General features: G+C 37.1%; 1 protein-coding gene across 7 annotated transcripts in view; it reads right to left on the reverse strand.

Moving 5' to 3' along the window:
• Window positions 1-20,491, reverse strand: part of ADAMTSL1 (ADAMTS like 1) — a 755,614-nt gene that overhangs the window by 403,809 nt on the left and 331,314 nt on the right. For all 7 annotated transcript variants that reach the window (XM_029201839.1, XM_029201841.1, XM_029201844.1 and 4 more), the window contains exon 3: window positions 4,146-4,191. In XM_029201839.1, coding sequence (XP_029057672.1) covers window positions 4,146-4,191 — 46 coding nt within the window. The remainder of the gene's footprint in view (window positions 1-4,145; window positions 4,192-20,491) is intronic.

Below are 20,491 nucleotides of genomic sequence, written 5' to 3' on the forward strand. Positions count from 1 at the left end.
GCGAAAGATAAGAGAAATCAGCACCACAAAACCAGCTCTACAACAAATGCTAAAGGAACTTCTCTAAGTGGGAAATACAAGAGAAGAAAAGGACCTAAAAAAACAAACCCAAAACAATTAAGAAAATGGTCATAGGAACATACGTATTGATAATTACCTTAAAGTTGAATGGGTTAAATGCTCCAACCAAAAGACACAGGCTTGCTGAAAGGACACAAAAACAAGACCCATATATATGCTGTCTACAAGAGACCCACTTCAGACCTAGGGACACATACGGACTGAAAGTGAGGGGATGGAAAAAGATATTCCATGCAAATGGATATCAAAAGAAAGCTGGAGTAGCAATACTCATATCAGATAAAATAGACTTTAAAATAAAGAATGTTACAAGAGACAAGGAAGGACACTACATAACGATCAGGGGATCAATCCAAGGAGAAGATATAACAATTATAGATATATATGCACCCAACATAGGAGCACCTCAATACATAAGGCAACTGCTAACAGCTATAAAAGAGGAAATCAACAGTAACAAATTAATAGTGGGGGACTTTAACAGCTCACTTAAACTAATGGACAGATCATCCAAAATGAAAATAAATAAGGAAATAGAAGCTTTAAATGACACAATAGACCAGATAGATTTAATTGATATTTACAGGACATTCCACCCAAAACAGCAGATTACACTTTATTCGCAAGAGCACACGGAACATTCTCCAGGATAGATCACATCTTGGGTCACAAATCAAGCCTCAGTAAATTTAAGAAAATTGAAATCATATCAAGCATCTTTTCTGACCACAATACTATGAGATTAGAAATAAATTACAGGGAAAAGAACATAAAAAACAGAAACACATGGAGGCTAAACAATACGTTACTAAATAACCAAGTGATCAGTGAAGAAATCAAAGACGAAGTCAAAAACTACCTGGAGACAAATGCCAATGAAAACATGACGATGCATGGGATGCAGCAAAAGCCGTTCTAAGAGGGAAGTTTGTAGCTTTACAAGGCTACCCCAAAAAAAGAAGAAAAATCTCAAATAAATAATGTAAGCTCACACCTAAAAACTAGAGAAAGAAGAACAAACAAAACCCAAAGCTAGCAGAAGGAAAGAAATCATAAAGATCAGAGCACAAAAAAATGAAATAGAAACAAAGAAAACAATAGCAAAGATCAGTAAAACTAAAAGCTGGTTCTTTGAGAAGATAAACAAAATTGATAAACCATTAGCCAGACTCATCAAGAAAAAGAGGGAGGGGACTGAAATCAATTAAATCAGAAATGAAAAAGGAGAAGTTACAACAGACACCGCAGAAATACAAAGCATCCTAACAGACTACTACAAGCAACTCTATGCCAATAAAATGGACATCCTGGAAGAAATGGACAATTCTTAGAAAGGTATAACCTTCCAAGACTGAACAAGGAAGAAATAGAAAATATGAACAGACCAATCACAAGTAATGAAATTGAAACTGTGACTAAAAATCTTCCAACAAACTAAAGTCCAGGACCAGATGGCTTCACAGGTGAATTCTATCAAACATTTAGAGAAGAGCTAACACGCGTCCTTCTCAAACTCTTCCAAAAAACTGCAGAGGAAGGAACACTCCCAAACTCAATCTATGAAGCCACCATCACCCTGACACCAAAACCAGACAAAGATACTACAAAAAAAGAAAATTACAGGCCAATATCACCAATGAACATAGATGCAAAAATCCTCAACAAAATACCAGCAAACAGAATACAACAACACATTAAAAAGATCACACACCATGATCAAGTGGGATTTTTCCCAGGGATGCAAGTATTCTTCAATATATGCAAGTCAATCAATGTAATACCCTATATTAACAAATTGAAGAAGAAATACCATATAATCATCTCAATAGATGCAGAAAAACCTTTTGACAAAATTCAACACTCATTTATGATAAAAACTGTCCAGAAAGTGGGAATAGGGGGAACCTACCTAAACATAATAAAGGCCATATACAACAAGCCCACAGCAAACATCATTCTCAATGGTGAAAAACTGAAAGCATTTCCTCTAAGATCAGGAACAAGACAAGGATGTCCACTCTCACCACTGTTATTCAACATAGTTTTGGAAGTCCTAGCCTCAGCAATCAGAGAAGAAACACAAATAGGAAAAGAAGAATTAAAACTGTCACTGTTTGCAGATGACATGATACTATACATAGAGAATCCTAAAGATGCTACCAGAAAACTACTAGAGCTAATCAATGAATCCGGTAAAGTAGCAGGATACAAAATTAATGCACAGAAATTTCTTGCATTCCTATACACTAACAATGAAAATCTGAAAGAGAAATTCAGGAAACACTTCCATTTACCACTGCAACAAAAAGAATAAAATACCTAGGAATAAACCTACCTAAGGAGACAAAAGACCTGTATGCAGAAAACTATAAGACAATGATGAAAGTAATTAAAGGTGACACAAACAGATGGAGAGATATACCATGTTCTTGGATTGGAAGAATCAATATTGTGAAAATGACAATACTCCCCAAAGCAATCTACAGATTCAGTGCCAACCCTATCAAACTACCAATGGCATTTTTCACAGAACTAGAACAAAACATTTTACAATTTGTATGGAGACACGAAAGACCCCGAATAGCCAAAGCAGTCTTGAGGGAAAAGAGCGGAGCTGGAGGAATCAGACTCCCTGACTTCAGACTGTACTACAAAGCTACAGTAATCAAGACTATATGGTACTGTCAGTAAAACAGAAATATAGATCAATGGAAAGAGATAGAAAGCCCAGATATAAACCCATGGTCAGCTAATCTATGATGAAGGAGGCAATGATATACAATGGAGAAAAGACACAGTCTCTTCAATAAGTGGTGCTGGGAAAACTGGACAGCTACATGTAAAAGAATGAAAATAGAACACTCTGTAACACCATACACAAAAATAAACTCAAAATGGATTAGAGACCTAAATGTAAGACCAGACACTATAAATCTCTTAGAGGAAAACATAGGTGAACACTCTTTGACATAAATCACAGCAAGATCTTTTTTGATCCACCTCCTAGAGTAATGGAAATAGAAACAAAAATAAACAAATGGGACTTAATGGAACTTAAAAGCTCTTGCACAGCAAAGGAAACCATAAACAAGAAGAAAAGACAACCCTGAGAATGGGAGAAAATATTTGCAAATGAATCAACGGACAAAGGATTAATCTCCAAAATTTATAAACAGCTCATGCAGCTCAATATTAAAAAAACAAACAACCCAATCCAGAAATGAGCAGAAGACCTAAACAGACATTTCTCCAAAGAAGACATTAAGATGGCTAAGAAGCACATGAAAAGCTGCTCAACAACACTAATTATTAGAGAAATGCAAATCAAAACTACAGTGAGGTATCACCTCACACCAGTTAGAATGGGCATCATCAGAGAATCTACAAACAACTAATGCTGGAGAGGGTGTGGAGAAAAGGGAACCCTCTTGCACTGTTGGTGGGATACAGCCACTATGGAGAACTGTATGGAGGTTCCTTAAAAGACTAAAAATAGAATTACCATATGACCTTGTAATCCCACTACTGGGCATATACCCAGAGAAAACCATAATTCAAAAAGACACAGGCACCCCAATGTTCATTGCAGCACTATTTACAATAGCCAGGTCACGGAAGCAACCTAAATGCCCACTGACAGACGAATGGATAAAGAAGATGTGGTACATATATACAATGGAATATTACTCGGCCATGAAAAGGAACGAAATTGGGTTATTTGTTGAGACATGGATGCATCTAGAGACTGTCATACAGAATGAAGTAAGTCAGAAAGAGAAAAACAAATATAGTATATTAACGCATATACGTGGAAGCTAGAAAAATAGTACAGATGAACCGGTTTTCAGGGCAGAAACTGAGACACAGATGCAGAGAACAAACGTATGGACACCAAGGGGGGAAGTGGCGGGGGGGTGGTAGTGGGATGAATTGGGAGATTGGGATTGACGTGTATACACTGATGTATATAAAATGAATGACTAATAAGAACCTGCTGTATAAAAAAATAAATAAAATAAAATAAAATAAATACCTTATCACAATCATAGAACCTTAATACTTACCACATTACTGCATGTTCTATATCGGATATTTCTTCCCTCACAGCTCCTAGAAAAAAAAAAAAAAAAAAAACTCATTACAACCTATGAAGGGCCCCAAATTTGAACTGTTTTGTTACAAAAACCATTTCCTCTCAGTACCAATATAAAAGCCTCTCTTTTCTTCTGAGTATGCTCTTAGAGGAATTACTATCAAATGTTAAACTGAGCAGACCCCAAGGAGTTGTATACATAAATTGATTTCTCTATGAGGGTTGAAATTAAGCATTCATTTTGCTTCAAAAGTTGTCAGAGTAAGTACTTGTAATGAGTTCTTATTTAATCAAATAGATTTAATGCAAGGTTTTCTGATTAATATTAAATGAATCCTCTGTTAATTATCTCTGGTATAAAACTAAAGATAGGTTTCACTAATTTGATAGATCTTACATTTAGAATATGATAAAAATTGGACTTAACATTCAACATGGCTTTTAAAATTACACATCTAAGAATATGAAAGTCATAATTCTTAAAGAATTATCTTCATTTCTAAAGTACATCCTCATTGTGGAGGTTTTAGAAAAGAAAGACGACACAAAAGAACAAAAATCCCCCATAGCTGTCTCATCTAAAGATAATCACTATTATTTTGATTTATTAATTTATTTCCAATGCAGAGGAAATAACATCACTTATACAATTTTATAGCTTGCTTTTCTTCCATGTAAAAATTTTTGGAGTTATTTTTCCACACTACTAAATAACTTTAAAGACATCATTTTGAGAGCTACATACTATTCCGTCAAATGATATAACTTGTGTAATCATTCTTCCATTTCTTGTCATTTAAGTAGTTTCTAATTTGGGGTTTGGTAAGTGATCATATGATAAACCATGTCCATGCGTATGTTTTATCCAAGTTTCTGACTATGTCTTTAGGAGAGATAAGTTTCTAGAAGGGGAATTACAGCACTAAAGGGAAAGAACTTTTATAAGGCTCTTGATAAATATTGCCAAATTGCGTTCCATAAAGGTTGTACCATTGCATTCTCCCACCAGCAATATATGGGAGTTTCCATTTTACTGAACTCTTGTGAACAAAAACAATCAATTTTTTATTAAGTGTTCAGTGATGACACTTAAGAACAGCAGTACTCTGCTCTTTCAAAATAAGTCACACTTACAAAAAAAAGTAAAATATGAAATTCTGAGAGAATTATCATACTAATAACTAATAGTTATGGAATTCCAGGTATATTTCTAAGTTTGTTATATGTATTAATTTATTTACTCTTCTCAAGAACACTGGGAGGCAGGGTACTATCATTATACTTGTTTTACAGAAGAGAAAATGTAAGCTTAGGGAGGTTAAGTAACTTGCCAAAATCACACAACTATTAAGTAATAGAGCTGAGATTTGAAACCGAGCCATTCAGAGCTTACACTCATAACCATGATGCTCTACTGCCCCCTAATTCACTTGTTTGTTCAGCACACGCCCATTGAGCTCCTATTATATACTGGGCAATACATTTACTTCTGGGAATACAAAGAACAATGAGCATGACTTGGTCTTCGCTATTAAGAAAATATTCATATAATTCAGTGTAAAAAATGCTAGATAGTATTTGTGTTAGGTCTCAAGAACGTCATCAAAAAGAAAATGTCACCTGAAAATACAATTACACAAAGGCTATCTTAGAGAGATAGAAAGGTCCCAGGCTTGAAGACTTGACTGTAACCAGACTGACTATATTAATATGCACTCAACAGTAGAATGTAACAAAGGAAAAAAAGGGCTGGCCAGAATCATAGAAAAAAAGGAGAATGGAAGAGATACTAGGTTGCCAGTGCCCAGCCCAGCAATGTCCCAGGCTAAGGGCCAATGAACTTCACGTCCTCCTCATCCCCTTGGCTAGGCTGTTGCTATCACAGTCCAGATGCCTCACACTAACCTAGCTGATGCCAGTGAATTTTTTGCTCATCTCAGAAATATCCCTCATTACAATGCCATGTTGATCAAAGCAATTTGCCAAGCGTGGTCTGTTTTTACATGACTGCTAAGAGGCAGAGGCACTGGTCATGCTGACATGGGAATGGTCCATGTTATGGACAGTTCTACTTCTCACTGTAAGTTAATAAACTGGCATTTTAACTTGAAATATTAACCTCACGGGCCAAGTCATTGCAAGTCCACCTCCAAGAGAAGGATTTGTTCTTGGTGTGACTGCTGAAAAATATCAGGTTTCTGAGTTTAAAAAGATGAGAGCTAGGCTCCAGTTGATGGTAAATTTACAAGGTAATTAATGCTATGACCTGGACGCCTTTGGTAGCATGCCATGTAGACATCAATGTTGGCTGAATGTGATATATTTTTCAATTTTGAAATTCCTAGTGCATATGTGACATACCGTAGTGGTTAAGAGTACCCAGTTTGACAGCAGAACCTTCTTTCTGGAATCCTGATTCCTTAGTTTCTATACCTCAGTTTTGTCATCTTTAAAACGGGATAATATTGCTTATCTCCTGGGATTATTATGAGGAGTAACTGAGTTAATATCTGTGAAGCACTTCAAACAGTGCCTCACACATAGTAAGCATTATATAGACATTTAACAAATTAATTATATAATAGATGTAAAAATATAATAGATATTAAAAGAGGGTGAAGGATATGTGGAGAAGAAACCATAGGCAAAGGCATAGAGGAAAGAAAAGATATGGTGTGTTTGTACATTTTCAAGCGGTTTGGTTGTGTAGTTTTGGGTGTATGTGGGGAACTGAAAGAGATTTTAAAAAAAGCCTTCTAACTGTGAACTTTGCAATAGGCAGAGGGGAACCACTGAAGGTTTTAAAACAAAGGAGATCCAATGATGACTTCTTGCCTTAAAAAAGTGAACTCTGGCATTAATCATGAAGACCTTAAAATGCTATGTTTTTTACCCTCCTTTTATTTTCTTTTCCTAACCTTATCTCCCTGAAGGGAATAATGGAAACACATCTGAATTAGGAGTTTGACAATCTGAGTCATAGACTTTGCTCTTCCCCTTGCGTAAGCCTCTTGTCCTCTCAGGGTTTTTGCTTCCTCATCTGTCAACTGGATATCACTGTATATGGAAACGGCAGTGCCTAAAGTTGTGATCACCAACTGAGATAACTCACAAAAGTTCTATCCAAACGTCAATGGGGTTATTAGAGATAATGCTTACTAAAAAAAATTAAAAAGCAGAAAAACATCTAGTTCAATAATTTAAATGAGCCTTTTCCCAGATATTTTAAACTATGAATACCTACTACGTATGTTCTAAAAACATCCTTGAGATGGACCTAGAGATTATCATACTAAGTGAAGTAAGTCAAATAAATACAAATAGTATATAATAGCACTTATATATGGAATCTAAAAAAATAATATAATTAAACTTATTTATAAAACAGAAACAGACTCACAAATATAGAAAACAAACTTATGGTTACCAAAGGGGAAATGCGAGGAAGGACAAATTAGGAGTTTGGGATTAACATATACACACTACTATATATAAAATAGATAAACAACAAGGATTTACTGTATACCACAGGGAACTATATTCAGTAGCTTGTAACAACCTACAATGGAAAAAAATCTGTAAAAGAATACATATATATAGATAGATAGATACAGATATATAGATATATAGATACAGATATCTGAATCACTTTGATGCATGCCTGAAACTAACATAATATTGTAAATCAACTATAGTTCAATAATTTAAAAAAAGCATCCTTAGGTAACAGGAAAAGTAAGCATATAATGTAAAAGATTGAATTAAACGCTTCTCATTCAGCAAAAACAAAACAAAAACAAACAGCGGTGGGGGAAGAGAGGGGTTCCCACACTAGGAGGGGCCCACCCACAGAGTGGGGATTAGCAGGGACAGGGAGAGACCTTCGGGGGATCAGGGGATCAGAGGGGAATGCGGATAGCGTTTCCCCAACCCACTCAGGCCTGGCAAGCCTACTGAGGTCCCAGGCCTGAACCACCGTCCTCCAGGGCCCCCTCTGGCCATGCTGAGCCTAAGCCATGCCCCCCAGCCCACCCCCAGGGCCTTTTCTGGCTGCACAGTTCCTGATCCCCAGCCCCGCCCTCCCTTGCTTACCCCCCCCCACCCCCACCAAGGCCTTTTCGGGGTTTTTTTTTTGGCTGTTGTGGTTCTGTTTTGCCTTCTTTTTGTTGTTTCACTTATATTTTTGTAATACATTTTTAATTTTTCTAATTTTATTGTATTTTTATTCTTTGTTATTATTCTGCTCCTTTTTGTTTGTTGCCTTTCTTTTTTTTTGCCATGCTGCGCAGCTTGCGGAATCTTGGTTTCCAGGCCAGGGGTCGGGCCTGAGCTTCTGTGGTGGGAGCACAGAGTCCAAATCACTGGATTAACAGAGAACCTCAGGCCCCAGGGAATACTGATCAGTGTGAGGTCTCCCAGAGGTCCTCATCAGGGCACCAAGACCCCGCTCTACCCAACTGCCTGCAAACTCCAGTGCTGGATGCCTCAGGCTAAACAAGCAGTAAGACAGGAACACAGCCCCACCCATCAAAAAAATGAGACAACAAAAAAATATGCTACAGATGAAGGAGTAAAGATCAAATAAAAGACCAAATAAATGAAGAGGAAATAGGCAACCTACCTGAAAAAGAATTCAGAGTAATGATAGTAAAGATGATCCAAAATCTTGGAAGTAGAATGGAGGCACAGATTGAGAAAATACAAGAAATGATTAATAAGGACCTAGAAGAACTAAAGAACAAACAAACAGTGAGGAACAGCACAATAACTGAAATGAAGAATACACTAGAAGGAATCAATAGCAGAATAACTGAAGCAGAAGAACAAATAAGTGAGCTGGAAGACAGAATGGTGGAAATAACTGCTGAGGAGCAGAACAAAGAGAAAAGAGTGAAAAGAAATGATGACAGTCTCAGAGGCTTCTGGGACTATATTAAATGCACCAACATCTGAATAATAGGGGCCCCAGAAGAAGAATAGAAAGAGAAAGGGTCTGAGAAAATATTTGAAGAGATTATAGTTGAAAACTTCCCTAACATGAAAAGGGAAATAGCCACCCAAGTCCATGAATTGCAGAGTCCCAGGCAGGATAAACTCAAGGAGAAACATGCCAAGACACATATTAATCAAACTAACAAAAATTAAATTCAAAGCAAAATATTAAAAGCATCAAGGTAAAAGCAACAAATAACATACAAGGGGATCCCCATAAGGTTATCAGCTGATTTTTCAGGAGAAACTCTGCAGGCCAGAAGGGAGTGGCAGGACATATTTAAAGTGATGACATATTTAAAGTGATGAAAGGAAAAAACCTACAACCAAGATTACTCTACCCAGCAAGGATCTCATTCAGATTCGATGGAGAAATCAAAAGCTTTACAGACAAGCAAAAGCTAAGAGAACTCAGTACCACCAAACCAACTTTACAACAAATGCTAAAGGAACTTCTCTAGGCAGGAAACACAAGAGAAGAAAAAGAACCACAAAAACAAGCCCAAAACAATTAACAAAATGGTAATAGGAACATACATATTGATAATTACCTTTAATGTACATGCATTAAATGCTCCAACCAAAACACACAGACTGGCTGAATGGATACATAAACAAGACCCATCTATATGCTGTCTATAGTAGACCCACTTCAGACCTAGGGACACATAGAGACTAAAAGTGAAGGGATGGAAAAGGATATTCCATGCAAATGGAAATCAAAAGAAAGCTGGAGTAGCAATACTGATATCAGACAAGATAGATTTTAAAATAAAGATTGTTAAAAGAGACAAAAAAGACACTACATAATGATCAAAGTATCAATCCAAGAAGAAGATAGAACAATAATAAATATTTATACACCCAGTATAGGAGCATCTCAATACATAAGGCAAAAGCTAACAGCCATAAAAGGGGAAATCTACAGTAACACAATGAAAGTGGGGGACTTTAACACTCCACTTAAACCAATGGACAGAGCATCCAGACAGAAAATAAATAAGGAAACACAGGCTTTAAATGACACATAAGACCAGATAGATTTAATTGATATTTACAGGACTTTCCACCTGAAAGTGGCAGTTCTTCTCACATGCACATGGAACACTCTCCAGGATAGATTACATCTTGGGGCACAAATCAAGCCTCAGAAAATTTAAGGAAACTGAAATTGTATCAAGCATGTTTTCTGACCACAACACTATGAGATTAGAAATCAATTACAGGAAAAAAAAAAAACTGTAAAAAACACAAACACATGGAGGCTAAACAATACACTACTAAATAACCAAGAAACAACCGAAGACATCAAAGAGGAAATAAAAAAATACATAGAAACAAATGACAATGAAAACACAACAACGCAAAACCTATGCAATGCAGAAAAAGAAGTTCTAAGAGGGAAGTGTGTAGCGATTCAATCTCACCTCAAGAAACAAGAAAAATCTCAAAAAAAATAAAATAAAATCTAACCTTATACTTAAAGGAACTAGAGAAAGAAGATGACGAACAACAAAATAACCCAAGGGAAAGAAATTATAACAGAGCAGAAATAAATGAAATAGAAACAAGGAAAACAATAGCAAAGATAATAAAACTAAAAGCTGGTTCTTTGAGAAGATAAACAAAATTGATAAACCTTTAGCCAGACTCATCAAGAAAAAAAGGGAGAGTACTCAAATCAATAAAATGAGAAACGAAAAAGGAGAAATTACAACTGACACCGCAGAAATACAAAAGATCACAAGAGACTACTACAAGCAACTATATGCAAATAAAATGGACAACCTGGAGGAAATGGACAATTCTTGGAAAGGTACAACTTTCCAAGACTGAACCAGGAAGAATTAGAAAATATAAACAGACCAATTGCAAGTAATGAAATTGAAAGTGTTATCAAAAATCGTCCATGAAATAAAAGTCCAGGACCAGATGGCTTCACAAGTGAATTCTAACAAACATTTAGAGAAGAGCTAACACCTATCCTTCTCAAACTCTTCCAAAAAAATTGCAGAGGGAGGAAAACTGCCAAACTCGCTCTACAAGGCCACCATCACCCTGATACCAAAACCAGACAAAGATACCACAAAAAAGAAAATTACAGACCAATATCACTGATGAACATAGACATAAAAGTCCTCAACAAAATTCTAGGAAACAGAATCCAACAACACATTAAAAGGATCATACAGCATGATCAAATGGGATTTATCCCAAGGATGCAAGGATTCTTCAATATAAGCAAATCAATCAATGTGACATACCATATTAACAAACTGAAGAATAAAAACCATATGATCATCTCAATAGATGCAGAAAAAGCTTTTGACAAAATTCAACACCCCTTTATGATACAAACCCTCCAGAAAGTGGGCATAGAGGGAACTTACCTCAACATAATGAAGGCCACATATGAGAAACCCACAGCAAACATCGTTCACAGTGGTGAAAAACTGAAAGCATTTCCTCTAAGATCAGGAAGAAGATAAGGATGTCCACTCTCACCACTATTATCCAACAGTTTTTGAAGACATAGCCATGGCAATCATAGAAGAAAAAGAAATAAAAGGAATCCAAATTGGAAAAGAAGGAGTAAAACTGTCACTGTTTGCAGATGACATGATACTATACATAGAAAATCCTAAAGGTGCCACCAGAAAACTACTAGAGTTAATCAATGAATTTGGTAAAGTTTCAGGGTGCAAAATAAATGCACAGAAATCTCGTGCATTCCTATATACTAAAAATGAAAGATCAGAAAGAGAAATTAAGGAAACAATCCCATTTACCATCACAACAAAAAGAATGAAATACCTAGGAATAAACCTACCTAAGGAGGCAAAAGACCTGTATGCAGAAAACTATAAAACACTGATGAAAGAAGTCAAAGATGACACAAACAGATGGAGAGATATACCATGTTCTTGGATTGGAAGAATCAATATTGTGAAAATGACAATACTACCCAAAGCAATCTACAGATTCAGTGCAATCCCTATCAAACTACCAATGGCATTTTTCACAGAACTAGAACAAAACATTTTACAATTTGTATGGAAACACAAAAGACCCCGAGTAGCCAAAGCTGTCTTGAGAAAGAAAAACGGAGCTGGAGGAATCAGGCTCTCCGACTTCAGACTATATTACAAAGCTACAGTAATCAAGACAGTATGGTATTGGCACAAAAAAAGAAATATAGATCAATGGAAGAGGATAGAAAGCCCACAGATAAACCCAAGCACCTATGGTTACCTAATTTATGACAAAGGAGGCAAGACTATACAATGGAGAAAAGACAGTCTCTTCAATAAGTGCAGCTGGGAAAACTGGACAACTACATGTAAAAGAATGAAATTAGAACACTCCCTAACACCATATACAAAAATAAACTCAAAATGGATTAAAGACCTAAATGTAAGGCCTAACACTATAAAACTCTTAGAAGAAAACATATGAAGAAACACTCTTTGTCATAAATCACAGCAAGATCTTTTTTGACCCACCTCTTAGAGTAATGAAAATAAAAACAAAAATACACAAATGGGACCTAATGAAACTTAAGAGATTTTGCACAGCAAAGGAAAGCATAAAGAAGACGAAAAGACAACCCTCAGAATTGGAGAAAATATTTGGATTAATTTCCAAATTATATAAACAGCTAATGCAGCTCAGTATAAAAAAACCCAAACAATCCAATCAAAAAAATGGGTGGAAGACCTAAATAGACATTTCTCCAAAGAAGACATACAGATGGCCAAGAGGCACATGAAAAGATGCTCAACATCACTAATTATTAGAGAACTGCAAATCAAAACTACAGTGAGGTATCACCTCACACTGGTCAGAATGGCCATCATCAAAACATCTACAAACAATAAATGGTGGAGAGAGTGTGGAGAAAAGGGAACCTTCTTGCACTTTTGTTGGGAATGTAAATTGATACAGCCACTATGGAGGACAATATGGAGGTTCCTTTAAAAACTACAAATATAACTACAGTATGACTCAGCAATTCCATTACTGGGCATACATCCCGAGGAAACTCTAATTCCCAAAGACACATGCACCTCATTGTTCATTGCAGCACTATTTACAATAGCCAGGCCACGGAAACAACCTAAATGCCCATCGACAGAGGAATGGATAAAGAAGATGTGGTACATATATAGAATGGAATATTAGCCATAAAAAAGAACGAAACTGGGTCATTTGTAGAGATGTGGATGGACCTAGAGTGTGTCAGAATGAGAAGAACAAATATCATATAATAACACATATATGTGGAATCTAAAAAAGTGGTACAGATGAACCTATTTTCAGGGCAGGAATAGAGACACAGACATAGAGAACAGACGTGTGGACACAGCAGTGGAAGGGGAGGGTGGGATGAATTGGGAGATTAGGACTGACATAAATACACTGCCATGTGTAAAACAGATAGCTAGTGGGAACCTGCTGTATAGCACAGGGAGCTCAGCTCGGTGCTCTGTGATGACCTAGGTGGGTGGGATGAGGGAGGGGATGGGAGGGAGGTCCAAGAGGGAGGGGATATATGTATACATATAGCTGATTCACTTCGTTGTACAACAGAAACTAACACAATATTGTAAAGCAGCTATACTCACCACCACCACCCCCCCCCCACAAAAAAAAAGCTGAGCTGGGGGAGTACCGTCATCCCGAGTCTGTCTGTTACCGCTCATTCGAGATAAGCCTTAAGAAGACTCTCTGATTCCCAGGAAATGTGACTCTTCGTTCCTGCCGTCTACAATTTGATGTCTTCAAAAAAAATTATATCCCACACACCAGTCTCCCAATCCCAGAGAATCCAAGTTTATAAGGGCAATCATAAGGCAGACAGGTACACCCTTTCAATTTTCTGTTCCCACACTGATTTGCTGTCCTTCAAATACTGGCACTTTTCAAAACTACAAAATCACCCTCATTTTAGATAAATGTATCATATTCTATATAAAGAAATGTTACTTTCAATCTCAGTTGGACTTTAGCCACTTTTTGATCAGTGGTTCCTGCAGAAATAAAACTATTAAGAAGACAAACAAACAAACACAAAACACAGCAAAGAAAAAACCACTTGCCACCATTTCCAAAGTACATCCTATAATTGTCTAACACCTAATATTGATTTGCAAATAATTTAATTCTGCTCCTGAGTTAAGTCTTCCCTTCACTGTATTGTATTACTTTTTGAGTGAGAGCTTATTTAATTTGAGTGAAATATGATAGTAAAGTGGTAATGTTTGAGTTTGGACAAGTCCTTGTTATTAAAAGACACTATCAAATTGTGGACAATAATATTAATACTAATGTCTACTATATATTGAATGTCTGCTATAGGTATCTGGTCCAGTATTAGGTATTCTGTACACATTATCTCTACTTTTCCAACAACTGGAAGGCTTTATTATTCCCTATTAATAGGTAAGAAAACTGAGGCTGAGAAAGACTAGGAGGCTGAAAGCCATATACCTACTCAGGAAAGAGAGAACCAGGGATTGGAACTCAGGTGTGTCTAACTCTAAAGCATATACAACAACGATAATAATACAAAAGGAGCAAGATGTACTCAAGACGTGGAAAATCCTAACACTAGATTAAACCTTGGAGGCTGAGCCTGGGGGTTAACTGCCCCTTATTTTCCACATCAGTACATAACCTGCTTCTCAATTCTGGTAAAGCCAGTAAGTAAATGACATCTAGATACACACTGTACATTGGGAACAACTCCAAGAGAACCACACTCATCAGTAAAATGTAACGTGAAAGAACTTCAGGGCAGGAAAGTTTGTATTTTTTGAAAGTTCAAGTTCGTTAAAGCGGAATGTAAATTTTACTCAAATAACAAAGTGACTATTCCACCGCAAGGATTTTAACTCTTGCCAAGCATGAATTTCTTCATTGAAGGCATTTATCTAGGCATAAAAGCCTCATCTGAGAATTATGCAGTAAAAAATATTTTCTTGTTTTTTAAAAAAATTCTTAAAAAAACAGTTAACATAAAACAGCTGAAAGATTTTCTTCACATTTTAACAAAATAAAATTCACCACTGGAAATGAAAACAAACATTAGAAATTTCAGTCCAAAATGGTTTCTGAGGAAAGTTATAGGCCACCAATAACAAAGGATTTAAGTAAGTGCATCTGCTCAATGAAAACTAAGAAACAGCTACAGGACTGTATTTAGTGAGTTAAATATTGTACCAATTAATAAATCAGAAACTGGTTCAAGTATAAAAGAACAAAATATAAATAAAAATATATTTTAAACCAAATTTGTAGAGAAATTTCCTTATTTATATCAGCTCTTTACTCCTAACCAGTCATTTATTAATTTTGGCTTAGTTCCTTTTCTCAAAAAAGGAAATCACCTAAACATCAAGCTATCATTTGTGAATTATTTTAATTCACTTATAATGAGATTAGTATAGGCTTGAAGCATACTTTATTGGTCTCTAATTAACACATAACAAACCATCCAAACTCTTCCAATACTTAACATCCTGATGTTATCTTAGTTTCTATTACCATAATTTAACAACCTTAGAAGAGATGAATTGCCATGGAAAATTAAAAGCTCTCTTTCCAGGCTTTAGCCATTTGTTGGCTTTTTTCCTCCCTGCTTACATAAATCTTTAAAAGAGGAAGGTATATTCGACTCATCTCTCATTAAGAATAAAAAAAGGATCTGGTAAATACATCAATTTAAATTAAAAATTCTTCACATCTCCTCTCTAAGCAAACAGATCCTTCTGGTGACGCAACCAGACTCATCCTTGGTGTTAGTGAACCGTTACAAGAAAATCTGATAAATGTGTATATTAAATGCCAGAGTTCTTAAGGACAATTGCACTTGTGTTAGGCTCATGAAGCTTTGCCTTTGATTTTCAAAAACCAAATGGTGCTGCTAAGTAAGAACAGGTTACTGTATTTCTCTGAGTACCTCCTGCCTTTCAAATACAGACTCATGGGCAAAGAATTTTGAAGTAAGACAGTCCATCTGCTTATCTCTCTCTCTTTTTTTGGTCATCCAAGAGGACACTCTGAGCTTTTTACAAGAGAACAGACATAAAACCATGTCAGCGATTTACGCCAGAAGGACTCTGGGTCCTTTAGACCATGGGTCCGAAAATGATCATGAATCGGACAAGACCAGCAGATTGAGAGCCTCAGCTGGGACTTCACGGAGTATTGGAACACTGTTTTCCTCCTTCACTTCAAGCGAGCCTTTCAGTACTCACGGGAGCCATAGTGCAGGAGGGTGTCCCTAAGAAGCCGGTTAAAATACTTTGCCATTTCTAGGGCTTTTTACAAAGACCTCAAGAGGAATAAAAAATTCTGAGAACATCCAAGAGAAAGAAGTGCAAATGCACTGCTGGGCTGCTTTTCATGTTCCATGACATATTGTCGTAACAGTTTCTTTCGGGAAAGAAAACTTGATACCAATGAACTTGGTCATTAAAAAGGAAGCTATATGAACCTGCAGACATGGTGTGTAAAGCTATCCTCAGATGCTCACTACCCTAATCTGGGGGTCAAACTGGATGCTGAAAACCTAGGGGCTAGAACTGGAGTCCGTTCTGGAGCACCACAGATGGTTAGTAGTGGTCTTGCTTTGCACAGGGAGAAAAGGAGTTAGAAGACATGCCATCCCTGTGCATCTCCTAAGTCCCGAGTTCTCATTTTCCCCTTAACTCTCTCTGTCTCACTCTTGTGCTTAAGAAAGTCATTCTTTAATGCTCTACATTTTCTTCCACGTTTAAAATAATTATTTAATTCTAATTTATAATGTCTTTCATGAGAATCAAAATGAGCCTTTTTCATGTGGAAACTTTGTGTGGCACTTGGTCCCAACAGGATGAGTCGATTCAGCACTGTCCCTTCTTCAAAAAGTAACTACGTAAAAACAGAGAGTAGAATGGTGATTACCAGGGCCTCGGAGGCATGGGAATTGGGGAGATGTCCTTTAAGGGTATGAACTTGCAACTAGTAGATAAATAAGTCTTGGAGATTTAATGCACAGCCTAGCGATTATAGACAACAAGACTATATTGTAAACTTGAAAGTTGCTGAGAGACTAGATCTCAATTGTTCCCACTACAAAAAAAGAAAGAATAATTATGTGACATGATAGTAGCATTAGCTAATGCTAAAGTGATAATCATATTGCAATATATACATGGATCAAATCAACTCACATGCCTTACACTTACACAATGTTATATGGTCAATTATATCTCAATAAAAATGTATCTACACATGACTATGCTTATATTGTATATTCATTATATATCTCTGAATAACTGGAGACGTCCTAGTATGCATCCCTACTTATTTATTAACATTAATAGATTTGAAGTATTTTTAACAAACATTTCATGAATGTATATTGACTCTGAACATGAATCCCATTCTACCCACACCGATCCCCCTGAATAGTCACGTGCTCCCAGACAACCACCTATGTCAAGTAAGAAATTTACTTACAAGAGTCTACATAACAAATAATGTTTAATCTGGTATCACTTGCTTATGAAAAACTTATCTTAAATGTTAAAGGTGTCTTGGACCTTCTTCCTGGTAAACTTGTTTTTTTCCATTTAAGGTTAAAGCTCCTTCATTAGACAAAGCCGCCAAAATTCTAGGAGTAATGTATCCCCAACACACATACGACCTCCAGTGGAAAAGTGCCTTTGAAACAAGGAGACAGACGTCTTTGGTGCTATGGGACTTACAAATGCAAGCATAAAAAATATCTCCCTTCTTAAGCATTTAGTTGAAAGGTCCCTGAATGTCATATAGGATGCCTATTTGTTTTGCACTGCCTCTTCTGCATGTGATGTATCACGTGGCTCAAACAGATTAGTGCTAAGGGAGGGTTTTGTTTTTTTTTTTTCTGGCTAGATAGATAAGCAAGCCAAACTATTATGACAACTTGACAAATGTAGCTTTTGAAAATGCTTTCTGTTGTAATAATACAGCAAACAACAAGGAGGCACGCGGCCAGGCGTCATCCATCAGTAGGTGAGCTGGCGGGGAACAGACCAGACCCTGGTGTCACACCAGTTCTTCCTGATCTGCTAGGGGCTCTAATGTGGCCTAAGGACCCAAAAGAACAGTTGGCCTGAAAGCTGAATTTAAAAAGCAATTTTAAAAAGAAGAAGGGGTAACGGAATCCCACACTGAAAAACGGTGCCATAAATTGAGTCCTCGATGTGAAAGTGTTTCTTTGGCATAGGTAACATATTTTTGTAACATTAGTTTTACAATTCAACACTTCTGCTCTATACTAGTCTCTCATTATAGAAAACATTCTGAATGCTGTGCCAGCTTGGAGACTGTGATTTGTGTATACAGAGAGAGTTACTAAAACTGAATGTGTAGACCAAATCCAGTATAAATGGAAACCGCATAGGTTTAGGAAAAACATTCTAAGATGACATCTTCTCTGTTGTTTGATCTTCTCTTGACCATAGGGAACCGTACTTTTACAGATTCCTGAGCAGCAGCTTAGAGGCTGCAGAGCTGTTCAATTAAAATATAGATACACATGAGGATACTACAGACTGAATTTTGGAGTTTGGCCTGTGAGTTTCAAATTGGTTTATTTGCTATTATGAGTGTCTGGTATGTTCTAAATTACAACTAGAAAAACCAGTGCCAATTTCTTTTCCCAAACAAGTATGATTTTACATATCTCTGCCTGTTCTTCAAAGACAGACATGCTACAACAAAGCATTGAGTTCTCACAAATATCGGCTAGGGTTATGAAAATGAGGAGGGTGCTCATGTAATCAAAAGGAAGAAAGCAAGGACAGCGACACTGGAAACCACAGCGATCATGCCCAGCTTCTAATAAAACGAGAAACTGCCCCGAGCAGACTGCTCAGATAATCTAATGAGACAACATACAACACGCAATCTCAAAGTGAAGATGAGCCCCTGGGCAGGACGTTCTGGTTCACAAATTCTGGTGGAATGCTTTCTGTTTACAGTCACTTCACACATTTATTGAGCATCCAATCAGAACCACTACTAAGCCAAGCCATTGTGAAAGGTACAAAAATGAGGACTCCCCTGACCCTTCTCAACACTATAATTTAGTTGTAAAAGAATCCACAAGTCCAAAGAGAACACATATCAGTATAATGTAGCATCAACAGCTAACGGGCATGGTCTGGATACTAAATATGGAGGTATTAGACAAAGGGACTGACTGATGAGAGACAGAAGTAACTTACAAAGGTGATATCTTAGGAGGGGTGTCCTGTACGGGCCATACAGGTCCCAAGAGGGTGATGGGAGAAAGGAGAATTCAAAACACAACCTTCCCTCCCGGCTCCTGCTTCCTAAAGTACGGCAGTGGGTTACTGGCCCCCATAGTCCATTCGGTCAATTCACCCAGCACTGACTGAGTACCTGCTATGCAAAACAGGAAGACATAAAGAAAAGCAAGATGAAACCTGTGCCCATCGTGCTGACAGTCTAGTGGGGGACAGGGTCTTATAAATAACTATAACACAAGCCAGGCTAGGTAAAAGTGATTAAAAGTGGTGCAAACATAGTGCCTTAGAAATATAGCGAAGTGAGACTAGGGGCCACTGCTGGAGGTTACTTTAAGTAACACTGAGGGTTTGTGGGCGTGGGCAGTACGAGGCGTTGTAGGAAGAGGGCTCATCAGGAGAAAAGGCACAGAGTCAGCAGCATGGCCATCAGTTGAAAGGATCAGGACACAGGCCTGCAGCCACCCAGGATACTTTTCACTTTTAGAAAATGTATTTTTGGTTACTTGCTTTTCTCCTTTGCAGTCCCTCTGTGTGATCTCTGAGCTCCAGTGCCCAGTGAAGCATGGTTTACTGTTAGCATTCCACAAGCATTTATTGAGAAGTGCAAGGAAGGAAGGAAGGAAGGAGGGAGGGAGGGAGGGAAGGAAGGAAGGAAGGAGTAGAACAGAAGGAAATGCTATAAGGAAAATTTCAGGTTGCAAAGAATTTTTGGCCTCATATTTGCTCCAATTTTTGAACCTGAAACCCAATTAAAATCTTTCTACAATAAACCAAAGATGAAAAGTTTAAAACGAAACTAAATAGCTACCAAAGGAAAGAAACTTTGGCTCTTTTCTACGGACATGTTTATTTTCACATATTTACTCAAAGTTGTATTTGTCACTGCAATGCATTTGTTCCCTCTGAAAGAGGGCGAGGGGTGGGGGCCCTGGGGATTGCTGCCTTTGGCTAGAGATCCACCAGCAGGAAGGACATGTACTTTATAACACATACACACATGCCATAAGATTTGCAAATGATC

The sequence above is a fragment of the Monodon monoceros genome, unplaced genomic scaffold (assembly GCF_005190385.1).
Source record: "Monodon monoceros isolate NGI ecotype Baffin Bay Population unplaced genomic scaffold, NGI_Narwhal_1 Super_Scaffold_5, whole genome shotgun sequence".
Taxonomy (NCBI): Eukaryota; Metazoa; Chordata; class Mammalia; order Artiodactyla; family Monodontidae; genus Monodon; species Monodon monoceros.